Here is a 22,244-nt window from a genome sequence, read left to right as displayed (position 1 = left end):
AGAAAATTACCTCACTATGTTGAAGGTGGTGAGTGCCATCTGCATCCGAGAGGTGGGCAGTGTGTTAAACGTGATATATATTTCATATCATAAGAACTAGTTGTCCCAAAAGCGCGTTACCAGGAGATTGAGAGAATCAATTTAACAATAATCACAAATTCAAGAAAATTGTGACACTACTTTTTGGTGCACACCATCATAGCCCAGAAAGACCAACCTCTCATGCAAGTCCTCGACATAGCATGCCTAGTAAGAGGGATGACAAAATGGTCGATCAAAATATCTAAGTTTGATATCTACTTCGAACCATGGAAAACCTCATAGCCCTAGTCTTTGCAAAAATCAATGCAGAAATGACCCCAGCTATAACATAACTATGCAAAAAGTGGATCGTCTTCATAAACTAATCATCTAATAGTAGGGGAAGCAACACATAACTCTTCCTTAAAGTTGAGGTGAGTTTGTTAGTCAAAGTATCCTTACGTTTCGAATTTCTTACTATTAACACTCAGGATGAGTACGAAGCCTTCATCGCTGGCCTCATAATAGGGTCATATACTATTCTACTGAATGGATTGAAGCATAAGCCCAAACAATGATCACCATGGCCAACATTTATAAATTCTTCAAAAAATAATATTCTTGTGAGATAATACATTCCCCAATTTGTTATCTATGACAACGAGACTCCATTCATAAACAAGAATCTAAAGAAAATATTTGTAGATCTCAAGGTCAAGCATCATTAAACGTTAGTAGAACACCCGCGGACTAAGGGGAAGATGAAGTTGTCAACCGAGTGTTATTGAGAGCGTTGAAAATAAGACTCAAGAGGTACAAAATAATTTTGATCGAGGAGCTCACACATGTTTTCTAGGCATACTGAACTATGCGTTATTCGATAACCAGTGAGACATCCTTCATTATTACCTATTACATTAATTCCTATATCATAGTTGAAGCTAGTACGGACAATATAGCTTACACCATTGAAAGTTTCCCCGATGAACTCGTCCAAAAGGATATGGATTTCTACCAAATTGAATCTATATTAAGTTGTTTTCTTGTTTAAATAAATGTTGAATGTTTATAGAAATTCACAAGTGTAATACCATTGGTCAAGCTAGTGAAAACAGATTTCACCAAATTCAATCGGCATTATTATTTTCATGAAAGACATAACGAACGATAGAAGACCGTCACCACCGGTGGATCCAACTTTGAAAAAAAAAGTTAAGAACTTCAAGCCTCTGACGAAACAACGACGAATGTATATAGGCAAATCAAAAAATAATAGCAGAACACTAGACTAGGCACATCCACCTGTTGGTAGCTAGTCATTCCAAAGCGTGGGTGGTGGATCCCCAATAAGGTCAGTGTCTCACACCAGGTTCTCACTCGAGGGCAGGGAAAGGGAACTTACCCTTGATCGGTTGCGATCCCAAGAGATGCCATACAACACGAAGATAAACTTTTAAGGTGACCATAGAAAATGCCATAAAGAAATTAGTTTGTGTGGAAAATGATGAAAACAAATTATTCATAAAGATAAAATGATAAAACAAAATCATTCATAAAGATAAACTTATAAGACAAAGTAATTCAAAAACTTAATTATAAATCAAAATAATTTGGCGTAATGTTTACAATACTAGGCCAAAGACCAATATCATATAAGGCGACAACAAATAAAATGAATTAAGTTGAACATGAGTTAATAACAAAAAGGCAAGAAAGACAATGACTAAGAAGCCAGAGTTTCACCGAGAGTGACCAACTTTCCTACTACAACCTCCTGCTTTAAGTTGAACTCGTATTAGAGGAATTTTATTCTGGAACATAAAAATTCCATTTGGTCAGGTTGTTATCAAAGGAGGCCTACATCACTTGGTTAGCAACACAAACTTCATTGTCATATTCCTTCTTCAACTTCTTCAGCTGCTCCATCAGGGTTTTTACCTCTTCCTCGTAAGACTCTGTCACACGCATCAGAGCAGCCTTCATGTCCTCTATAGTTGTGTTCGTATTTTTTAAGGGCTCCTTAGCCTCATTAAGAGCACATTTAATTCTAGATAACAATGTTCAGAATTCGCCAATAGCATTTTTGTTTTCCTCTATCAATCCCTCAAGATGTTTCACCTTTGGAGCAAGTTAAGAATGGATACCATGCTCTTCCACTTCCTTCTGAGCAGATTCTAAAATCCCATTCGTCTCAGAAAGCTCCTTCTATAAGCCATCCTTTTTAAGAAGAGAAGAGTCTGGTCACTTTTGTAAGGTATCCCTCACATTTCTCAAGCTATTTAAGGCCAAGAGTTCTCCTTTACCCGAAGCGTCAATGGGCAGTGCAATAATTGCTTAGTGCATGTGATAGGACATCTCCATTATTGCATCCTTCCTACTTAACTCACTCATGGGAGCAAAGATAGGAAGAACTGCATAGAATATGATGGTAACACATTTGGGTCCCTGTATAGTCAATTTTATGCATCGCGCGCCTCCTTCTAAACTCTCTTGGGAACTGGCCCACCCTCATTAGGCCTTTTATCCGCCTTCGATGAACATTGGTCCGCGACACAATTGTCAGGGTGGTCATTATATTTCTTGCTTCGAATTTGAGGAAGGAAGGATCTGGGTGATTCTCCTTCTGGAAGGATTCATTTGATTTAGTTCTTTAGTTGCTCATAATCCCTCTTATGACATATTCTTCGGTTTCTTTCTAAACGTGTGCGGCCGTCTCTAACTTCATCTTTAATATGGGGACCTTTCCGGATAATTCAAAGGAGCAAAAAAGAATTATATTAAGGTCACTCTCAATTATTTCGTTGCAATCGTAGCTCCATATACGTAGTAGCAAAGATTTGGGAGATAAATCTTTCTAGCCAAGTAAACGGCTCAACAATATCGGTCTAATACAGGAGGGCCTAATCCAGTATACTTTCATATTAGATTGATGAATAGGTGAACTCATTTCAAGAGAACATGTATTAGATTCAAGCCATTTGTTCATCTTAAGTTACTTGATCCAATCAAACGGTCTCCCGCAATCCACGCCATGTCCACCAGGGACCGTTTCAACCGCCAACCATATATAAGCTCGATTATGCGAAATAATAGGTGCAATTTTCTCCACAAATGCAAAATTATACCTTTGTGACCTCATTGACTTTGATGTTGGATGTTAACTTTGCAGACACAATTGTCTCCATCGTACTAGAGATTTACGCCACCATATTGAAGAACTTCGCATCAACACATCATCAATCTTCTATTCCACATCATCAACCCTAAATATACACTTATTTTTTACATATGTGTTTGACATCTGATTTTTTTCTTCTAAATTTGTGTTTGACATCTGGTTAATCACAAATAAAATTTAGGGTTAAATATGTTATTGGTGCACATAAATATAATTATTTTCAATTTTAGTCACTCTAAAATTTTTCTTCAAAGAATGGTCCCTCTAAAATTTTTCATCCACACTTTTGGACCCTCTTACAACGCCTAACAGAGCTGATGTGACACTAACACATGGAAATGCCAGCGTGGCAAATATGCTGACATGGATGTCACGTGACATTTTGTCCCCATTTTATATTATTTATATAAATTTAATTTATATCTACGATTATTCTGTCGCTAACATGAAAATCATACATAAACCCATAAATTGTAGCTAATATGTAGCTAGTCCATAGCTAATTCAAACACATCATTCTTATGATCTACGCTTAGTTATTTTTTCATTATTTTTTGCAAGAAAGTTTATAATATTATAAGGATCTCTCACAAAAATTAATTTTTTTTAACTTGATATGAATTAAATACTAATTTTTTTACGAGTTGATCTTCTATAAAAGGAAAACAAGGAAAACGTTTGCATATGATTGAGTTTTATATTAATATTTTGCAGGAATTTATTTATCTCATAACACATAAAGCATCTGTAAATTTTTATGGCATTTCGAATAAGTTTCAATTTATTTTGATTTTTTTATCGAAACATGTATAAATGACTATATTTATGAGGACCGCTATCATATTTAAACTTAAAATTTATTCCAAAATAGAGGTATTCATCTATCTATTTATGAGGATGATATATTTCCCGTACATCTCTCCCTCCTCTTAAAAAATATTTTATATATATTTAATTTCTCTTTTTTCTTATAAAAAGGAGTGGAGAGATCATTAGATACACATAGCAAAAAATTCATAACTCAAAGCAAGGTAGCTCATCGTATCTTCAATGTCAAAACAAAGGCATGGTGCTATCTTTATTATCTGGCTTTCTTCATTTCCGAAAACATTTTTCTTGCTAGTAGTTTCTTCTCACAATTCTTTTTGTTTTGTTTTGTTTTGATAACCTTGTTATACGTATAGAATATCTACCACTACTATCTAATACTAATCAATCTTGATAGAGTTTTTTATCCATAAACTTAGTAAGCAATGTGAGAGACATAACATCATAAAACACCCTGACACATCCATACCTATAATAATTTTAAAAATTAATAAATTTAATAGAGCAAGCATGTCTCTTTTTAGATGTGTTGGTGTTAAGGGGCGCTGAAATCTATAATGGTATATAATAGAGTTATGTGATAAATCCTGATCTATATATTTTGTCATAGGTTGGAGGGTAAGGTTGCTATAGTGACCGGAGGAGCAAGCGGAATAGGAGAAGAGACAGTCAAGACATTTGTCCAACACGGAGCATTCGTAGTTATAGCGGACATCAACGACGAATTAGGCCACCATCTCGCAACTTCAATCGGCTTAGAAAAAGTGAGTTACCACCACTGTGACGTGAGAGATGAAAAACAAGTTGAACAAACTGTATCCTTCACCTTGAAGAAATATGGCACCTTAGACATCATGTTCAGCAATGCCGGAATTCCAGGTCCTTTGTCTAGCATACTCGAATTTGATTTGAACAAATTCGACAACACCATTGCTGTGAATGTTCGAGGCGCGGCTGCAGCAATCAAGCATGCTGCTCGTGTCATGGTGGATCGAAAAATCCGAGGATCGATAATATGCACTGCTAGTGCGGCTGCCTCTGTTGCTGGAAGTGCTGGCCATGATTATGTCACATCCAAACATGGTCTTGTAGGACTTGTTCGTTCAACGTGTGGTGAGCTTGGAGGTTATGGGATTAGAGTGAATGCTATTTCGCCGTATTTAGTTGCTACACCTCTTGTATGTAGAGCACTGAAGATGGAAGTGAGTGAAGTTGAAGATAATGCAAATGATTGTGGTAATTTGAAAGGAGTTACATTGAAGAGTAAGCATATTGCAGAAGCTGCTTTGTTTCTTGCTTCTGATGAATCTGCTTATATTAGTGGACATGACTTGGTGGTTGATGGTGGCTTCTCTGTCATTAATACTTCTTTTCCTAGTATTGTCAAAAACTAGATTTAAATTTGTGTGTCCTATTTTTAGGACCTAGTAAAACTTTGTCTCTTTTTTTTAAAATACATGGAATAAGTCTTTGTCATTCTAGTATATCATTTTAGGTGAATTCTTATTTATCCACCTCAAAAAAGTGGGTAATGTTACCTTTAGTGTAAAATGCATTGAAAATATCAAACAATTGTTCTATATAATAAATAATTAAATACATAAAAATTAAATGGTATCATCTGATTGGTGGAATGTACACTACCCATCTTTTTGTGACGGGTAGAGAAGTTGTCCCCATCATTTTATTGTAATTTTGGTCGAATTTTGTTAAGAGTTTCGTGCATGTTTAAAAGTGGGGGCCAATTTTGTCTTACAAGTTGATTTTATTTAAACACAACCACAATTTTTAAATGATATCATTCACAAAAAACACTCTAAATGATGTACATGTCACAATCACAAACTAGTACACTTAATAATTAAATAAGGAAAATGCTAGTTTTTACTTTTTACTAATGTTAAAGTGAATAAACACAAGAATGATTTTTAACCATTAATTTACAATACAATCTCCCAATAATTTCAATGAAATACGGATATACAGTTTTAGTTTTATTTCCAAGCCTTCCTGTATAACTTACTCTAGTCCTTATTGATAAGATATCCTGATGCCTCCACGGACCTATCGAAATGATTTCAGGTTGATTTGAAGGGATTTCTTATTTTCCTGACAGCAAATCATACTATCATCAGCATACAACATATGGGACTATGGGTTGGTGGATGAGTATCTCTCTTTCGTAACTCAAAGATCGTACTAGATAAGCCTAAACTTTCCTGTGCCACTAAATTAACCAGTCCAGATTGAAGATCTGGTAGATTTTCTAAATCCATATATGCTTTCATAAAATTAACTTATTGATTTATGGATATGTTATTCAAAACCTCCCCCTATTTTAACTAATTAAAGTTCTATTAGTCCCCATCTCTAAATGTTCTAGCTCATTTTGTTGTCTACTACTACAAGATGCACCCAAATCAATTTTTACTCCCTTAGAAAACTCATAGCCACCTCTAACCTTTATATCAAATGTCTCAGTATTGTTTCGATTCCCCGGAATTACCTGTGGTTCTGGAAAAGGTTTGTATGTCCAAAATTTGGACTCTCCATAGCCTCCAACTTCATATTTTGTTTTATTTTCTGTTGGAATGACATTTGCTGCTTAGTGGTGATAGCCAAGTTTGAAACATGGATTGATTGCCTTGCAACAGGATCATTGTTTGGCTTCCCATGGTCTGTACAGATTATGCAGCAATTTGATTTTATGATGAAATAGGAACAAGTTTCATGATGCCTGCTTGAATTTTTCCTGTATAACTAGTAAGATACATGTGCTATCCCACGGGTTCCATCTAAATTCATATTACATGTTGCAATATCTTATTTGTCAATTTTGAAATTTGCTTTACAGATTATAAACATTTACATAATCACAAATATAAACTAATAATATGTAACAACATTTATGCACTGATGCAAGTAGTGCTGTTAAATATTTGTAACAACAATATACATATTTGATCCAATATAAACACTTAGAACATGTTTGTGCGTTTATAAAAATAATTGTATCAACATTAGACTTTTTCAGTTTATAAAAATATTTTTAACTTATTCCCGTTTATAAAAATAATGAGTAGATTTTTCATGTTTATAAAAAATATTTGTAATTTGTTTCCGTTTATAAATATAATTGTATCACCAATATACTTTTTCGCGATTATAAAAATATTTGTAACTTATTCCCGTTTATAAATATAATTGTATTAATAGGAGAATTTTCCCGTTTATAAAATTACTTGTAATTTATTCCCGTTTATAAAAATAATTGTATCAACAATAGACTTTATTTGTAACATATGCTCGTCTATAAAAATATTTGTATCAGCAACCGACTTTTTTAACGTTTATAAAAAATATGTAACTTATTCTCGTTTATTAAATCAATTGTATAAATAGTAGACTTTTCTCATTTATAAAAATATTTAGCAATTATATCAACAGTAGACTTTTACTTTTTCCCGTTTATAAAAATATTTGTAATTTATCAGTAAAAATATATTTATCAATTTTTATTTTACTAATTAAAAAAATATTTGTAATTTATTTGTGAAAATATATTTATCAATTATTATTTTACCAATTAAAATTTAAATCGTTGAACTAATATCCGCTTATTTTACCAATTAAATAACAGTAAAGTAAATAGTATAATTAATATATTATATATTATTTTAAAAATTCAAAATAGTTATAAAGCAGTGTTTATTTTTTGTTATGTAAAAGTTAGTACACGTAAATGATTAAAGAAATAATACATTTTTATAATAGGTTAAAAAAAAGTTGCTTATTACTAATTTATTTGAATACAAAAATTATTATTTTAAATTATAAAAAGATTTCCATTAATTGTTTTTTTAAAAATTATTCTTCATACAAAAACGTGTTGTATAGTTCATTTATAAATTTAAAATAAATTTAAAAACATGTTTATTAAAGTGTTCCTATATCATATTTTTATTATATTACATTATCCCGTAATTAAATTATGCACATTTAATTCATGATCAATTAAAATTGTTATAATAGGTCTTCAATATCAGAAATGGAACAAATTGATTCATCTAAAAAATACACTCTTTCATAATAGGTATTCAAAAACAGAAATGTAACAAATGACTCTTTCATAATAGGTATTCAATAACAGAAATGGAACAAATTAAATCATCTAAAATAGATACACTAACATATTAATCAATCTAACAGATATTCTTTAATAGGAATGCATTTTCAAGGAAACACCTTTTATTTCTTAAAAGGAATGAATTTTCTCCCATTAAAAACATTCATTTTATTTTTTAATACTTAAAAAATTATTTTCAGATATTTTCTAACAGATATGTCATATTGAATTGAATAAATAATAGTAAATAGTATAATTAATATATTTTATAATAGTTAATTTTTATGTATTTAATTATTTATCCTATAGAATAATTGTTTGATGTTTTCAATGCATTTTACACTAAAGGTAATCTTACCCATCTTTTTGAGGTGGGTAAATAAGAATTCACCTTTATAATATTTTAAAAAGAGTTTAAAGATAGTGCACTGTCAGTGTAAAATAGTTTTACACATACAACCAATCAAAATGCTTTAATTTGCCATGTAATTTTAGTTTTTTAAAATTAAAAATGGGATTTATTCTGATGCATGTCTCTCATTGGTTGACAGTGTAAAATACTTTACACTGTCAGTGCATTTCCTTTTTTCCCTTTTAAAAATTCAAAATAGTTATAAAAGCAATATTTAATTCCGGTTATCTAAAAATTAGTACATTTAAATGATTAAGGAAATAATATATTTTTATAATAATTAAAAAAAGTTGCTAATTACTAATTTATTTGGAAAAATTATTATTAAAAATAATGAAAAAAATTCATTATTTTTTAAAAAATATTTATTCTACGTAATAAAACGTGTTGTATAAATCATAAACATTCACACAATTACATTTATAGACTAATCCTAAACAAATTTTGATAATTAAAATTGTTAAAAAATAATAATTAAACTACAAATTTTTAAGTACGTTACACAACATAACTTAATTCACTTTGTCAAGTGCTACAAATATTACAACCTCACATCATTTCCTAAAATAAAAACCTATCATCCCAAAAAAAAAAATAGAATTACAGGGTAAAAAGTTACCATTATTAAGATACTTTACACATTAGCTATGTATCAGCATTCTTACTGAATGAAAAATCTTGATTTATGTTAAAAAAAAATAAGAATTATTTATTACAAAAGAGGAAAATAATTCATAATAAACATCTATACATTTGCTATCCAACTTGTTTCAACCGCAATTCCGAACCTCCTATAAGCAGTCAAACAGTATAGATTTATTTCATCAAAATTAATATTTCATCATTATGATAAAACCACAAATATATATTTTCACCCTTTAGAATCAACATACACAAACATCATATCCCAATTCTACACGTTACAAAGTATTTATATATTTACATGAAAAAACAAAAAGAAACAAAGATAAGTTATTGTTAAATATTATTATTTATCTCCTTCTTCAGTTGATTTTGGCTTCTTAACAATCAAAACAGGACACTTCACATTCTGTGCATAGTAGTTGCTCACACTTCCCATGAAAGCCCTACCATTAATCAATATCCAAAATCGACAAAATTAATTTTATAATTCAAATATGTGTATAACTAATTCTAACAAAAAAATAACTATAATTAGTTAACCATAATTTATTAATATACCTTACTTACATTTTGCACGTCGTTACATATTAACTTGCCTTGCTCCAAAACAAACTCAACAACTTGTTGGCTATACTTCTCCATCGTTGCCGTAACATCAGATGAGAAAATACATCCTGAAATAAAACACACATATACATAATACACTAATTAGTTAATTAAGAGAGTTTACAACAGATTAATCACAATCAACTATACAAATTAATTGCCGGTGCAATCTTCTTCAAACTCCATGTTAGAGCGTAAAATGCTCTCATATTCTTCATCAATAACTACCAAGATTCTTCTAGCTTTCTGTTATTTCAGCCATCAACACTGCTTGGAAATTCTTCTGCAAGGAAATATTTAGTATATAAGGGCGATTTTAGATTATTACCGGCCGAATAGCTGAACAATAATATATAGTTTATTTTGGAAATTCCCTGTAACATTTCAACAAACACATAGTGTGCACACATGAAAAGTCAGTTTGATAAATCAATTGATAATAAATTGCAGAAATATTACTGAATCAATGAAATAGCAGTTTGAATGCATCTAATAGATGAAATATTACTTAAAACTAACAAATTCAGGTCTTCTACATTAGACTTAACTTTACAAAACTAGCTTCTAAGATTTATAAGCATTGATTATGTCACATATTTAGGGAATGTGGTTCGTTACCCCACCTTCTCATACCCAACACAATGAAACTGTTGGAGGATGCAATGAAAACAACTCAAATAGTGTAATGATGCAGCTAGGGGAGGATCACAATTAAGGATGGATTGTCTTGCATTTATTGGGTATAATATTGGATCTTGTGCAAATACTTGTGTAGTTAAACTATAGGGGGCTTGATAAACTTGTTGTTGGATTAATATATTATATATAATATTCTATAAATATCCAAATTGAGGTTAAATAACATGATAGTTTTTAACTTATGAATTTTCAATTTTTTTGGTTATTCTACAAACCTTTTTAACTTAACGCTGATTCTGGTTGCAATGTAGAACATATGAATATTATATGGTTGATTCATTTTCTATTGCGGTACTGTTTTACTTGCTAGAGCATGTTGGGATAACTTTAAAAAAAATATTGACTTTATTTGATATTTTATTACAAAAATAGTTTACAGATACATACTTATATCATACAACATCCAACAAAATCTAATAAGTTCTAAGTAGTCTTAAGACCTTGAGTTGTAAGACCAAATCCAAATGGAAACAAAGGATCATAATGAGAATCACCAACATTCATAGGTAACTGATCAACACTTTTAAACCATGTCCTTGGAAGCTTACCACTAAATCCATAGTCACCAAACAAAACATCAGTAACACCATAACCTTCACTACCAGGAAGCCATGCTGCAACAAGTCCTTCAATTATGTCAACATATGGTAACATAACCACAGGTCTACCAGTGATTAACACAACCACACATTTCACTCCGCCGCATACATTGTTTATTGTTTCTGCTCCATTACCGGATATCGTTAAGTTTATGCTATCACCATTTGTTTCCGCATATGGTGTCTCTCCGACTACCACGATCGCATATGAAAAATTGTTTGATTTTACGTAGTCGAGAGATGGATTCTCCTGATAAACTATCTCAGTGTCTTTGTCGATTGTATTTTTTATCGCACTCAAAATTGTTGTACCACTAGTAATGTTATTACCGCTAAGTCCTTGCCATTGAATCGTCCATCCACCACATTGATAGCCTAGATTATCCGCATGAGTTCCAGAAACAAGTATTTTTGGAGCCTTTTTAGGAAGAGGAAGCAAAGGCTTATCAGTATTTTCACCGTTCTTTAATAGTACCAACGATTTCCTCACAGCTTCTCTAGCCAATTCTCTATGCTCCTGTCAAATTATGGTGCAAATGTATAGTTTTATAACTTTGTAAGGATTAAAAACATATTTAACTTGAAGATGGTCGGCTAACCTGACTTCCGAGTTGGTCGACAAGACTATAATCAGCCAATGGATTTTCAAATAGACCCATCACAAACTTGACTCTCAAAATTCTCTTCACTGCATCATCAATTCTTTTCATAGGTACAATATTTTTTTTCACTAGTAAAGATAAGCCATCTATGAATTCTGGAAAGTCACGTGCAGTCATTACCTGCAACATTACAATGTTTAGTATTAAAAAGACCATATTTTCTATGTATAAAATCATTGGTCTATACGCAAAGAGTGTGAGTGTTTGTAAGCTTTTAAATATCAAGTTTGATTCTTGACAATTCATGTGTTGGGTTAGTTCATACAGGACTTTTGCTCTGACTTTAAATGGGACCTCAAAAGATGGACGATAAAATTGGTGTCCCGGAGATTAGTCAGTCCTAGGGACGGACTCTGAGTTTTCAAAAAGAAAACTTTGATTCCTAACTATAAAAATACAACCCAACAAAATTGAAAAAAAAAATCATAGTTTACCATGTCAATACCGGCATTGATTCCAACTTCAATTGAATTTGTGTAGTTAGCATGAGGAGGTGAAGTTATCTTGTCAAGTCCAAAAAAATCTGATATGACAAAACCCTGCAAAATATAAACACAAAATTTTAAGCATACATATACTGATAAACACCAACATTTAATATATGAAATGAGAGATTTATGAAGTAAATTGTTACTTTAAAATGGAGCGTGTTCTTGAGAAATCTTGTGATTAAATCGTAATTACTATGCATTTTTTGTCCATTCAAGCTTGAGTAAGAAACCATGATGGTTGAGACACCCTTAATAATTGAGTTATAGTAAGCTGGCATGTGAATGCTAAGTAATTCATGTCTAGTTATAACTGTATTATTCTCATTGATTCCTTTTATCGTTCCACCATCACCAACATAGTGTTTTGCACAAGCTGCTACTTTCTTGTTTCCAGCAACATATGGAACACCCTTGTGTGAATTTGGAGGGATATCACCTTGCAATCCTGGAATGATCTCGGTCATAGCTTGAACAATTTTATGATCTTCGCTATAACTTTCATAACATCTACCCCATCTTGGATCTCTACAAACCTATACAAACATATACTTTATAAGCAAGACCTTCTTAAGTTTTCTAAGACCCAGTGTTGGTTAATCATAACTTAAATGTGACGAAATAATTATAGGCAATATTTTACACACCCTCAAATACGACATTTATAAGATAGAACAAAATTGTCAAATAGTGGCAATAATCACAATACAACGTTACATCGTAGCAAAATTTGAACAACGACTATCTTTTGTAATTTGTGATTGACATATATGTAATTTTGATTATCTTAATTACCGCGATGCTAGGAGCAAAGAGATATGAAACTCCGGTCGCTCTGGCTTCAAGAGCAGTTGCATCACCAATCTTCTTCACTAGTTGAGGATCCCTGCAGATTCAAAGAAACTAAATCATCAATACAAAGAAACATAACAAAATATAATTGTTCCGAGCGGCCCACAAAACCTAAATGGCAAAGGCCCAATAGTGTTGAGGTTCTAATATTGCAAGTGAGCTCCTTTTCCATCACATCAAATGGTCAAAATCAGACCGCATCAAACTCTAACTCCTTATTTATGGATAACTTTGGTTTCATTACGAAACAACAATAAATATAAGTATAATGGTTATTTATTTACCTTGTAGCTCCTATACCAACATTGTGAGGAAAAATAGTAGCATTATAAACATTGTTATGACCATGAACAGCATCAACTCCATATATTATTGGAATTCCAAGCCTAGTCGACAATGCACCTTTCTGAAACTTATTCACCATATCAACCCAATCATTTGCAGTTGCATTCACCTTAGGAACACTTCCACCAGCACTCAGAAGACTCCCTGTAGTAATTTTTCACACAGATAAATATCACAAACCTTGGCGTCGCAGTTTAGATTCACAATGAATAATCATATTATTAACAAAAACTTACCAATGTAATACTTGTTGACCATATCAGTAGAAGCAACCGTACGCTCGATTTGAAGCATTTGACCTATTTTCTCTTCCAAGGTCATTCTATTAATAAGATCCTTGATTCGAATATTCAATGGTTGCTTTGGATCTTTGTATTTCAAATACTCAGCCTCTGCCATAGCTACCCAACATTGCAACAACATAAGCACCACCAAAAATATTCTACTTTTCTCCATTTCTTCCTCTCAAAATAACTGCAAAATAGCAATACAACAATGTTACTTTTCAATATAATATAGACCCAAAATAAGAGTGTATGGTGCAAATTGTTACATTTGATAATAATCTTAACATTATCTCAATAAAGAACAACAACCTTAATTTTGAATTTGTTTAGATTTTTCAAATTTGATGATCAAATCAATTATGACCAATTTGTAAATATTATTTCAAATACACATTAGTAATGATCAGACTTTCTTTTTTTTTTGTTGAAGAGTATAAAAGCTTACCTTCTATATAGATTTTACAAATACACATTATTTATTTTATCATTAGTTCATTACTATATTTAATATCCAACTAATCTCTCCAACCCACCACCTCAAAAAACTATTCTAAACAAATTAAAATCTTAACGAATTATATATAGATAATTTGTTAAGATTTAATGATACATTTGAGTTGGAGAGATTAATTCATTATTAAATATAGTAATTAATTTTTTTTCATAAATTTACTTGCTATTTTTAATTAAATAATTTAGAGTCTACTATCTAAATAATACTATTAGATTGAGCAATCTGTCAAAAATGCCCTGTTAAAAATTACTAGTCAGAGACCCGTGTTGTCGCACGGGTACATTATTTATGATGTAATATTTTATGAACGATGCGAAAAATGTGAAGTAAAGAAGTTTGACCAAATTACATATATAAAATAGAAATTAATCATTAAAAAAAATTTACTAATCAAATATGAGTAGTATGAAAATTAAGTTCTAAGTTAAAGTAATAATTCAAAGAAAGGTTTAAGATAGGACAATAACACAATAGCAAAATGGGGCCAAATATTGAATTGTCCAGAAAATCTTGCAAGGCTTACAATTAAAAATATATATCATGTTAATAGTGTCCCATAATAAAAATAGAAATTTTGACATTTAAAAATAAGAGTTTTGTGTTTCAAATACAAACAATTGTTAATTAAAATAAGGGTTAAATACATTTTTAGTCCCTATAAATAGGAGACCCTGTAATTCTAGTCCCTCTAAAAATTTTCTTCAATAAATGATCCTCGCAAACTTTTTTGTCCCCAATATTGGTCCCTCTCGTTAGTTTCCACTAACGGAGGCTGACGTGGCATGCCATGTGGAAGACAGCATGAGAAAAATCTGAAAAACGTTTGAAATTGCGGGGGTTTTAAACCTCTTCTAAACTAACTAAAAAAACAAAAAAAAATTGGTTCTGGACTTTTCTCAAACACCTTGCAAGCAAGTTTGACAACACATAAGTTCTGAACTTTTCTTGAGAAAATATGCTAGGCAAAAGTAATACCCATTGATAGATGTTGATAAATATAAATGCACCTGAAAACTTCACTTATAACGTTGACAAGAAGACCTCATTACAATAATTAGTAGCGATTTTTTAAACCTTGTAAACCAAATCTAGGAGATGCAAGCTTCGACTGATACCATTTTGGCCCGGACTATTTTATCTAAGCTTCCCATTTGATTCACTACCCTAGTAAGGAATATGAAGCCTCCTGAACAGTGCTGCAACTGCTTGGCCACCTCTGATGCCAAAACATTGTATATTTGCCATGCATAACTTCTTGAACAATATTTTATTTAGCTTTTTATACAAGAGAAAATATTATATTGAAAAAAATATTAAAAAGTTCAAACAAGAGCAATTAAGATCATCTTCCATTATATTATCCTAGTCAGACATTTATGACAATTTCTCCTAAAAACAATGCAAAATGGAAAAAGATTAAAAATGAACTTGAAAACAAAACCTTACTAGCGAAGGTAAATGATCTCCTTAATACTACGAGAAAATTTGAAAAAGAAATTTGAAGTTTTTGTTGCTCAAGCATGGACTTTGGACACTTAGAATATTCATTAAGCACATACATCATGCTACTAACATGTGGATGTGCCACCAAAATAAATCAGTAACAAATAGTTCTCCAAAAAATAAAAAATCTAGATGATAGTTGCACAAAGATTTCCATATTTGATTTAGCGCTCTAAAAATGAAACATACTTCTGAGTTTAAACATATGGTGAGTTCTTTTTCTGGCTCATAAATTTTGATTAGTAACTCATATCATATGCTTGAACAAAAAGTATTGGTGTAGATAGGTGAGGTAGCAATATGAATTAAAAAAATGTTGGGCAGTGGATGCATTTGTGATTGACTATTCTCACCTTTTTGAAAGTACAATAATCTTTTCCCCATTGGGAGACAAAACTTTTGCTTCTTCTACAGGCAATAAAATGAGTATATTGGGTAGTTTTGCACCTGAAAAGAATTTCATGGGGAACAACCAAGAAGTCAGTAAGCAATAATGTGAACAATGTTTTTCTCCAACTATTGGGTTAGTAAACCCGTAAATAGCATATGGAAATTGATCATTAATCAAGTTTATCTATCAATGGGTATTACTTCTTACTTGCATAGTTTCTTCAAGAAAAGTTGAGAACTTATGTGTTGCCAAACTTGCTTGCAAGGTGTTATAGAAAATTTCAGAAATAATTTTTTTTGTTTTTTTCCTGGGTTAGTTTAAAAGAGGTTTAAAACCCCCGTAATTTCAAACGTTTTCATATTTTTGTCAAACTGTGTTCCACGTGGCGTGCCACATCAGCCTCCGTTAGTGGAAACTAACGGAAGGGGCCAATATTGAGGACAGAAAAGTTTGCAAGGACCATTTATCGTAGAAAAATTTTAGAGGGACTAAAATTGCAGGGTCGCGTATTTATAGGGATTAAAAACGTATTTAACCCTTAAAATAAAGTAGGTATTTTGATGATAATGCCCCGTGAAAAAAAATTAACATTTGAAAATAAGAGTTTTGTGTCTCAAATAAAAACAATTGTTAATTAAAATAAAAAAGCTATTTTGTTGATAGTGACCCGCCAATAAAGTATAAATTTTGACATTTAAAAATAATTTTTTTAATAATTATAAATAATATTTAAAAAATGGAGGGAATTTTTGGTAGAATGATAGTATCTTCCAATAATAGTTAGATAGTAGAAAGGAGATAATCTAATATGACATGATTTTTAATATAGTAGATTGAAATAGGTTTTGCTAGTTAGAAGGCTCAATTATATTCAGGATTGACCATCACGATTTTCCTAAGTTGGTCTCTTCACAACCTTGTTGTGGTTTTCAAACATTAGCCTATAGTCCTTATGCACAGAGTATATTGATAGGAACACAAAAAAACAGACTGCTAATGGTACCTTTTATCCGGCAAAATAAGCAAAAGAGACATTATTATACTATCAATTATTCTGACATTACACAAAACTGGGCATTGGAAAAGTCTCTGTTCTAAAGCAGGAAAGAATACTAATTAACCATACATACATCTAGTTTCCAATGAAAATATCAAGAGTATTATTTAATGAATTGTTTCTGAAGCTAAGACCGAATCCATCCGAAGCTATTACTTTTACCAAAACTATAAATTAACTCTGTGTGATGATGACATTGTGATCCTTATCCCTTACTTTTATAAATATTATTTAATGAATTGTTTGACTTTACATTTGGATGTCAATTAGTTCAAAGTACTACTTTTATTCACTAATATCCACCGTACACACTAAACATAACTCTCTTTTATCCAATTTTTTAACTTAACTGTTCTCCTTCTTCCTTTATATTTTAAAACTCTTCTGCATCTTCATATACAACATAATCCTTACTACTAATTATTCAAATATGCATGTAACAAATTCAATAAAACTATGAATTTAAAACCATTTTTCTTCTATTTTAATGTCTCAGACACTTATCCATACTTATAAATGTCTCTTCATCCAAACCATCTCAACACCTTTGTCCAAATCTATGTTGCACAATCTCACACTTGGATGTACAAAGGGAATTTTTTTGTGCTTTTCTTCTTTTGCAACTCGAGGCTACCGACCTGCCAAAACCTAAAAGAAGGCTTGTGATAAAACATTCAGAAATATCAAATGTGATTCTGTATCCAGATGTGTAAATGGTTGCATATTTATTAGCATGAATTTCTGAGTCCACAATAGTGTTAACAATGCTTTATCAGGTTTATAATATGAGTTTGTTTATCCTAAGATCAAGGTAGCATAACCAAGATGTGGTTGATAACTTGGAAGCAATCTTTGATTCTGTACATTTGATACTACAGCCTTCTAATCAGCATGTGGATTTGCTAGAGACCTGAAAAATTAGAATAAATCTAATCAATATATGCAACAGCTACATAACATTTAAAAAGCAGATGCGAAATCTCAATCTCAATTAAAAATCAAATTCAAAATGCAAAATTATAATGTCAATTCTCCAATATCAGTTCCATGGTGCTAAGGGTGAGGGAGATATAGAAATCAGATCCATGTGAAAATTCATGTATAAACTACATAATCTACAAAAAATTATATATCAAAAGAATCAATATGAAACTGTCATGTACATATATATATATATATATATATATATATATATATATATATATATATATATATATATATATAGTTTAAGTTTATTACTTAAATATATTTAAACTATATGTTATAAAATTAAAGAATTTTTAACTAGACCTCATAGATCTCTCACGTACCTGTGAATTGACAAAATTGTCATTTGTATATGCATCTTTGAAAGCACCTTTCGTTTGATGTTGTTTTGTTTCGTAAATGCACATACGAATATCTCTGTAGATGCATCTACGGAAGAATTTGATGTTATAATTTGCACCACACCCTTTTCCTCCTCATTCTTCACTTTTCTCTTCTTCTACTCTCATACCCTCTCAACCTCAAAAATCAAATTTTCTCAAAGCTTATTTTCTTTCTCTCGAGTTCGATCGATAATGTTCACATCAACTATCAACACATTCTATCAAGTTAAAAACTCAATTTAATTTGTAAATTTTTGACTTTTTGAGTTATTTAGAAGTATTTGTAATATAGAATTAGAATTCAATTTTTACAGGTATCAATGATTGGATTGTTTTATAAATTTAGTTAGACAATGAAGGTGATGTTTTATAAATTTGGGACAAATCTCATTCGGCGTTAGATTTAGGACAAGTAAATAACCTTCGCAAGATTACCCAACATTGCCACTTTCAAAGACTCATGCTTGTGTACGTGTGCAACAAAACAAGACTCATGCATTTAAGACGATCTCTCTATCTCTTAAACTACACAATCACATCTTTCCCAACTTTGCACAACATTACACACAACATGACAATTCAATCCAAATCTCAAACGTCAATTAGCATTTAGAAAATCAATCACATAATTCATGACATTAACATCTCATAAGGCATCCATGAACATTGATCATACAAGATTCATCCATAACATACACACATAGCTACATGTTATTCTCGTTTAACATCATTATTAAATTAAACAAATGCCAATCAAACCTACTCTATCATATAGAAAATCTCATTAGCTTCTTAACGCTTCGAACGACGCATAAAACGGAGTTACGGATCAAACGTTATGGCCTTTACAAGAATCTGTCAAAAATCTGCCTACAGTCGCGCCGCCACCCTACAGATGCGCCGCGAACTACTAGGCAGTAGCCTACCAACTACTCAGTTCGCGCCGCGACCTATTGTTCGCGCCGCGATCGCAGTGCAGGAATATTTCCCTGTACGCGTTAAGCATAACCTCTTCTCATTCTCACGCCCAAATTCATGTTCCAGCTCAAAATTACACACGAAATTCACATACATATCATATATTCAACACATAAGGACCTCTACATTCATCAAAACCTCATTGATCATGCAAATCTATGAATTTCACCCAAATCCCAAAAGTTAGGTTTTCAAATTCTCTTCATCAAACATGTTATAAATCAAAACCCACCCATGGAATCAAGTAAGAAATCATTATTACATGTTATTTCTACCAATTCTAAGCATAAATAACACGAAACAACACAAATCTCATGAAATTATGAAAATACTCCAATTGAAATCTCATTCCGAACACATACAACATTACCCAATCATGTAAACTATAAGAACTTGGATTCAAACCCTTACCTCTTGAATTTCTCCTTCTAACTTCAAGAAATCTACAATCCTCTTCTCTTCTCTCTTACACTCTTTTGCCTCTTTTCTCTTCTCTACTCTTCTTTCTATCTTTCTATCTAATTTAGGTTAACTCATAAAATTTTCTTCTAACTCTCATTATCTCATTGGGCTTAACCCAACCCACTACTCTTTCTAATAATTAGGCCCACTACCTATTATATTATAATTCTACTATTAGCTAAAATAGTCTCAATTAATAATACTAATCACCCAAATCAAATAATTATCATGCCAAATAATCATTAAATAAAATAAACAATTATTAAAATATCAAATAAACTCAACTATATAAATAGCTAATAAAATTGGGATGTTACAGTTAGATCATTCCTTAGCTGTATCTACGGAATATAGAAAATTGATTTTTTTTCTAATTTAACTGTATCTAATTCGACTCGACATTATTTGTATTATGCAACATTATGATCGACCAGGAGGGTTGTACAACATGCATCAACATCAACATCAAAACATAAGTTCCATACTTAAACAAAATAAGCCCCCCCCCCCCCCAAAAAAAAAAAAAAAAAACTTAGCCAACATCAACAGTAAAACATAACTTCTTTGACATTATCCAAGATAACTGAACTCTCCCGGAGCTTGATCGACCAACATTACCATGTGTTGTATGATGAAATTAGATCCAGCGCAGATCAGCTACAAAGTTTTACTAATAACTTAAATGTAATTTAAAACAACTAAAACTTTGTAGTTGTTCTGCACTGAATCTATTTTCATCATACAATGCATGATAAAATGTTGGTCGACTATGCTTCGGGGGTGTTCAGTTATCTTGGATAACGTCAACAAAGTTATGTTTTACTGTTGTATTAGCTAAGCTTTTTTGGGGGCCTTATTTTGTTTGAATATGGATTAGAATTATTAGTCTCATCGGTCTCAATTTGAGACACTTTTGATATTTGTATTTTTATTAGATTGATGTAATTTTATTTATATTATGTTTGACACAATTTGTAAAATTTATAAGATATTTTATTTTTGTGTACTATTGTAATACGGTGAACTGACTTTTTATCGATCGAAAAATGTCGCGGTAAGCAAGAGTCGCCACCGACTTTTATTTTATCCAAACTAAATCAGAAAGGCAAAAAGAAACAGAAAAAAACCTTTTAAAGAAATCTAAGTTCGGGGGGTAATTTATGCAAAGGGAAGGTGTAAGGCACCCTTTGCATCCATGGTTTTCCATGGGCTCTTAATTGCTTTGCTTGCTCGTTTTCAAAAAATGTAGATGAAAAAGGAAAAAATGGACTTTAGCTCGTAAAATGAGCGTAGCCAGTTTTTGAAGAATTTTGAGAAAGAATATAGAAAATAGAGCATGGCAAGGCAATTAGGGGCAATTACTTAAACTCAGATGATAGGTCTCTTTTTAGCCTTTCAGAATGAAAGGGTCAGTCCTTGCCATAAGAGGGCAGGAAGCCTTTCGTTTGGAGGTAGAAGGGTCGTCGAATTATCATTCGCTCAAAGACTGACCCATGCCATAAAGAGGCAGGTAGTCTAAGAGGAAGGATCAGAATAGCCTTTTTTCGTAGGCAACCAGAGGATACCTCAGCCTTTTTCGTAGGCAACTTCCGAGGGTCGAGGTCATGTTAGTGTATCGAAGGCAGCATCATTAGGGACCATGACCTTTTAATCGAGGCAACATGGCTGAGGTATCCTCGTATTCGAGGGACTGGCTATTCTGCAAAGAAACACAAGGCAACAAGCTAACAGGCAACAGAGAGATTACCCAAAAGTGTGCGTGTGTGCACCAATCACGTGATTATGTTCAGTTATGTTATCTTGTAAAATTACGTGATGCTAATTCAATTAATAAGTTGCACTCCCTAGAATTACTAACCACGCAGTTTAATATAAATAGTAATAACGGGGAAGGGAAATTGTAACCAGCGGAGGAGAGGGGAATCGAAACCAGCGGGATACAATTAAAAACAATTAAAAATAGAAGGTATAATAGTTTAGGGTTTAGAGTTACCGACACTCGTAGCTTTGGCAATTGACAAACCCTGAAGATTGGAAAAGGAAGAGTAAACAGAAAACAATGGGTGAGTGCATTATCGATTCAAATGATAATTAGGGTTAACCCTAATCAATAACAATAACAATAAAGGAAAAAAAGGTAAAAGGAACTTAGCTTCGATTGATGAAGGTTGATGGGCAAAGGTTTGTCTTGAGCCTTAAGCATTGACCCTGACCATTAGAG

The 22,244-nt window shown here is 31.8% G+C and overlaps 2 protein-coding genes across 2 annotated transcripts; one reads left to right on the top strand and one right to left on the bottom strand.

The window, feature by feature from the left end:
* The first annotated feature begins 4,176 nt into the window (after nucleotides 1-4,176).
* Nucleotides 4,177-5,475, top strand: LOC131612730 (short-chain dehydrogenase reductase 3b-like). The gene is made up of 2 exons (XM_058884486.1): nucleotides 4,177-4,263; nucleotides 4,638-5,475. The coding sequence occupies exons 1-2, from the start codon at nucleotides 4,250-4,252 to the stop codon at nucleotides 5,419-5,421; spliced, it is 798 nt and encodes a 265-aa protein (XP_058740469.1). The 5' UTR covers nucleotides 4,177-4,249; the 3' UTR covers nucleotides 5,422-5,475.
* Nucleotides 5,476-10,938: 5,463 nt separating this feature from the next.
* Nucleotides 10,939-13,917, bottom strand: LOC131614977 (uncharacterized). Its single transcript, XM_058886501.1, has 7 exons — nucleotides 13,698-13,917; nucleotides 13,401-13,605; nucleotides 13,060-13,150; nucleotides 12,411-12,800; nucleotides 12,211-12,315; nucleotides 11,714-11,896; nucleotides 10,939-11,631 (listed from the first exon to the last, which is right to left on the bottom strand). Exons 1-7 carry the CDS (start codon nucleotides 13,915-13,917, stop codon nucleotides 10,939-10,941), a joined length of 1,887 nt encoding a protein of 628 aa, XP_058742484.1.
* Nucleotides 13,918-22,244: the final 8,327 nt, after the last annotated feature.

Source organism: Vicia villosa, linkage group LG6 (genome assembly GCF_029867415.1).
Source record: "Vicia villosa cultivar HV-30 ecotype Madison, WI linkage group LG6, Vvil1.0, whole genome shotgun sequence".
Classification (NCBI taxonomy): Eukaryota; Viridiplantae; Streptophyta; class Magnoliopsida; order Fabales; family Fabaceae; genus Vicia; species Vicia villosa.
Note: the sequence above shows the minus strand (reverse complement) of the source record. Positions and strands in the feature narration are given on the sequence as shown.

Bases quoted from the DNA above. Each gene is read 5' to 3' on its own strand.
- LOC131614977 (XM_058886501.1), bottom strand. From the start codon at position 13,917: ATGGAGAAAAGTAGAATATTTTTGGTGGTGCTTATGTTGTTGCAATGT. The intron at 13,151-13,400 runs GTAAATAAATAA...TTGAATCTGCAG, and splicing joins GTTGGTATAGGAGCTACAAG to GGATCCTCAACTAGTGAAGA. The intron at 12,801-13,059 runs GTAATTAAGATA...ATGTTTGTATAG, and splicing joins TCTTTGCTCCTAGCATCGCG to GTTTGTAGAGATCCAAGATG.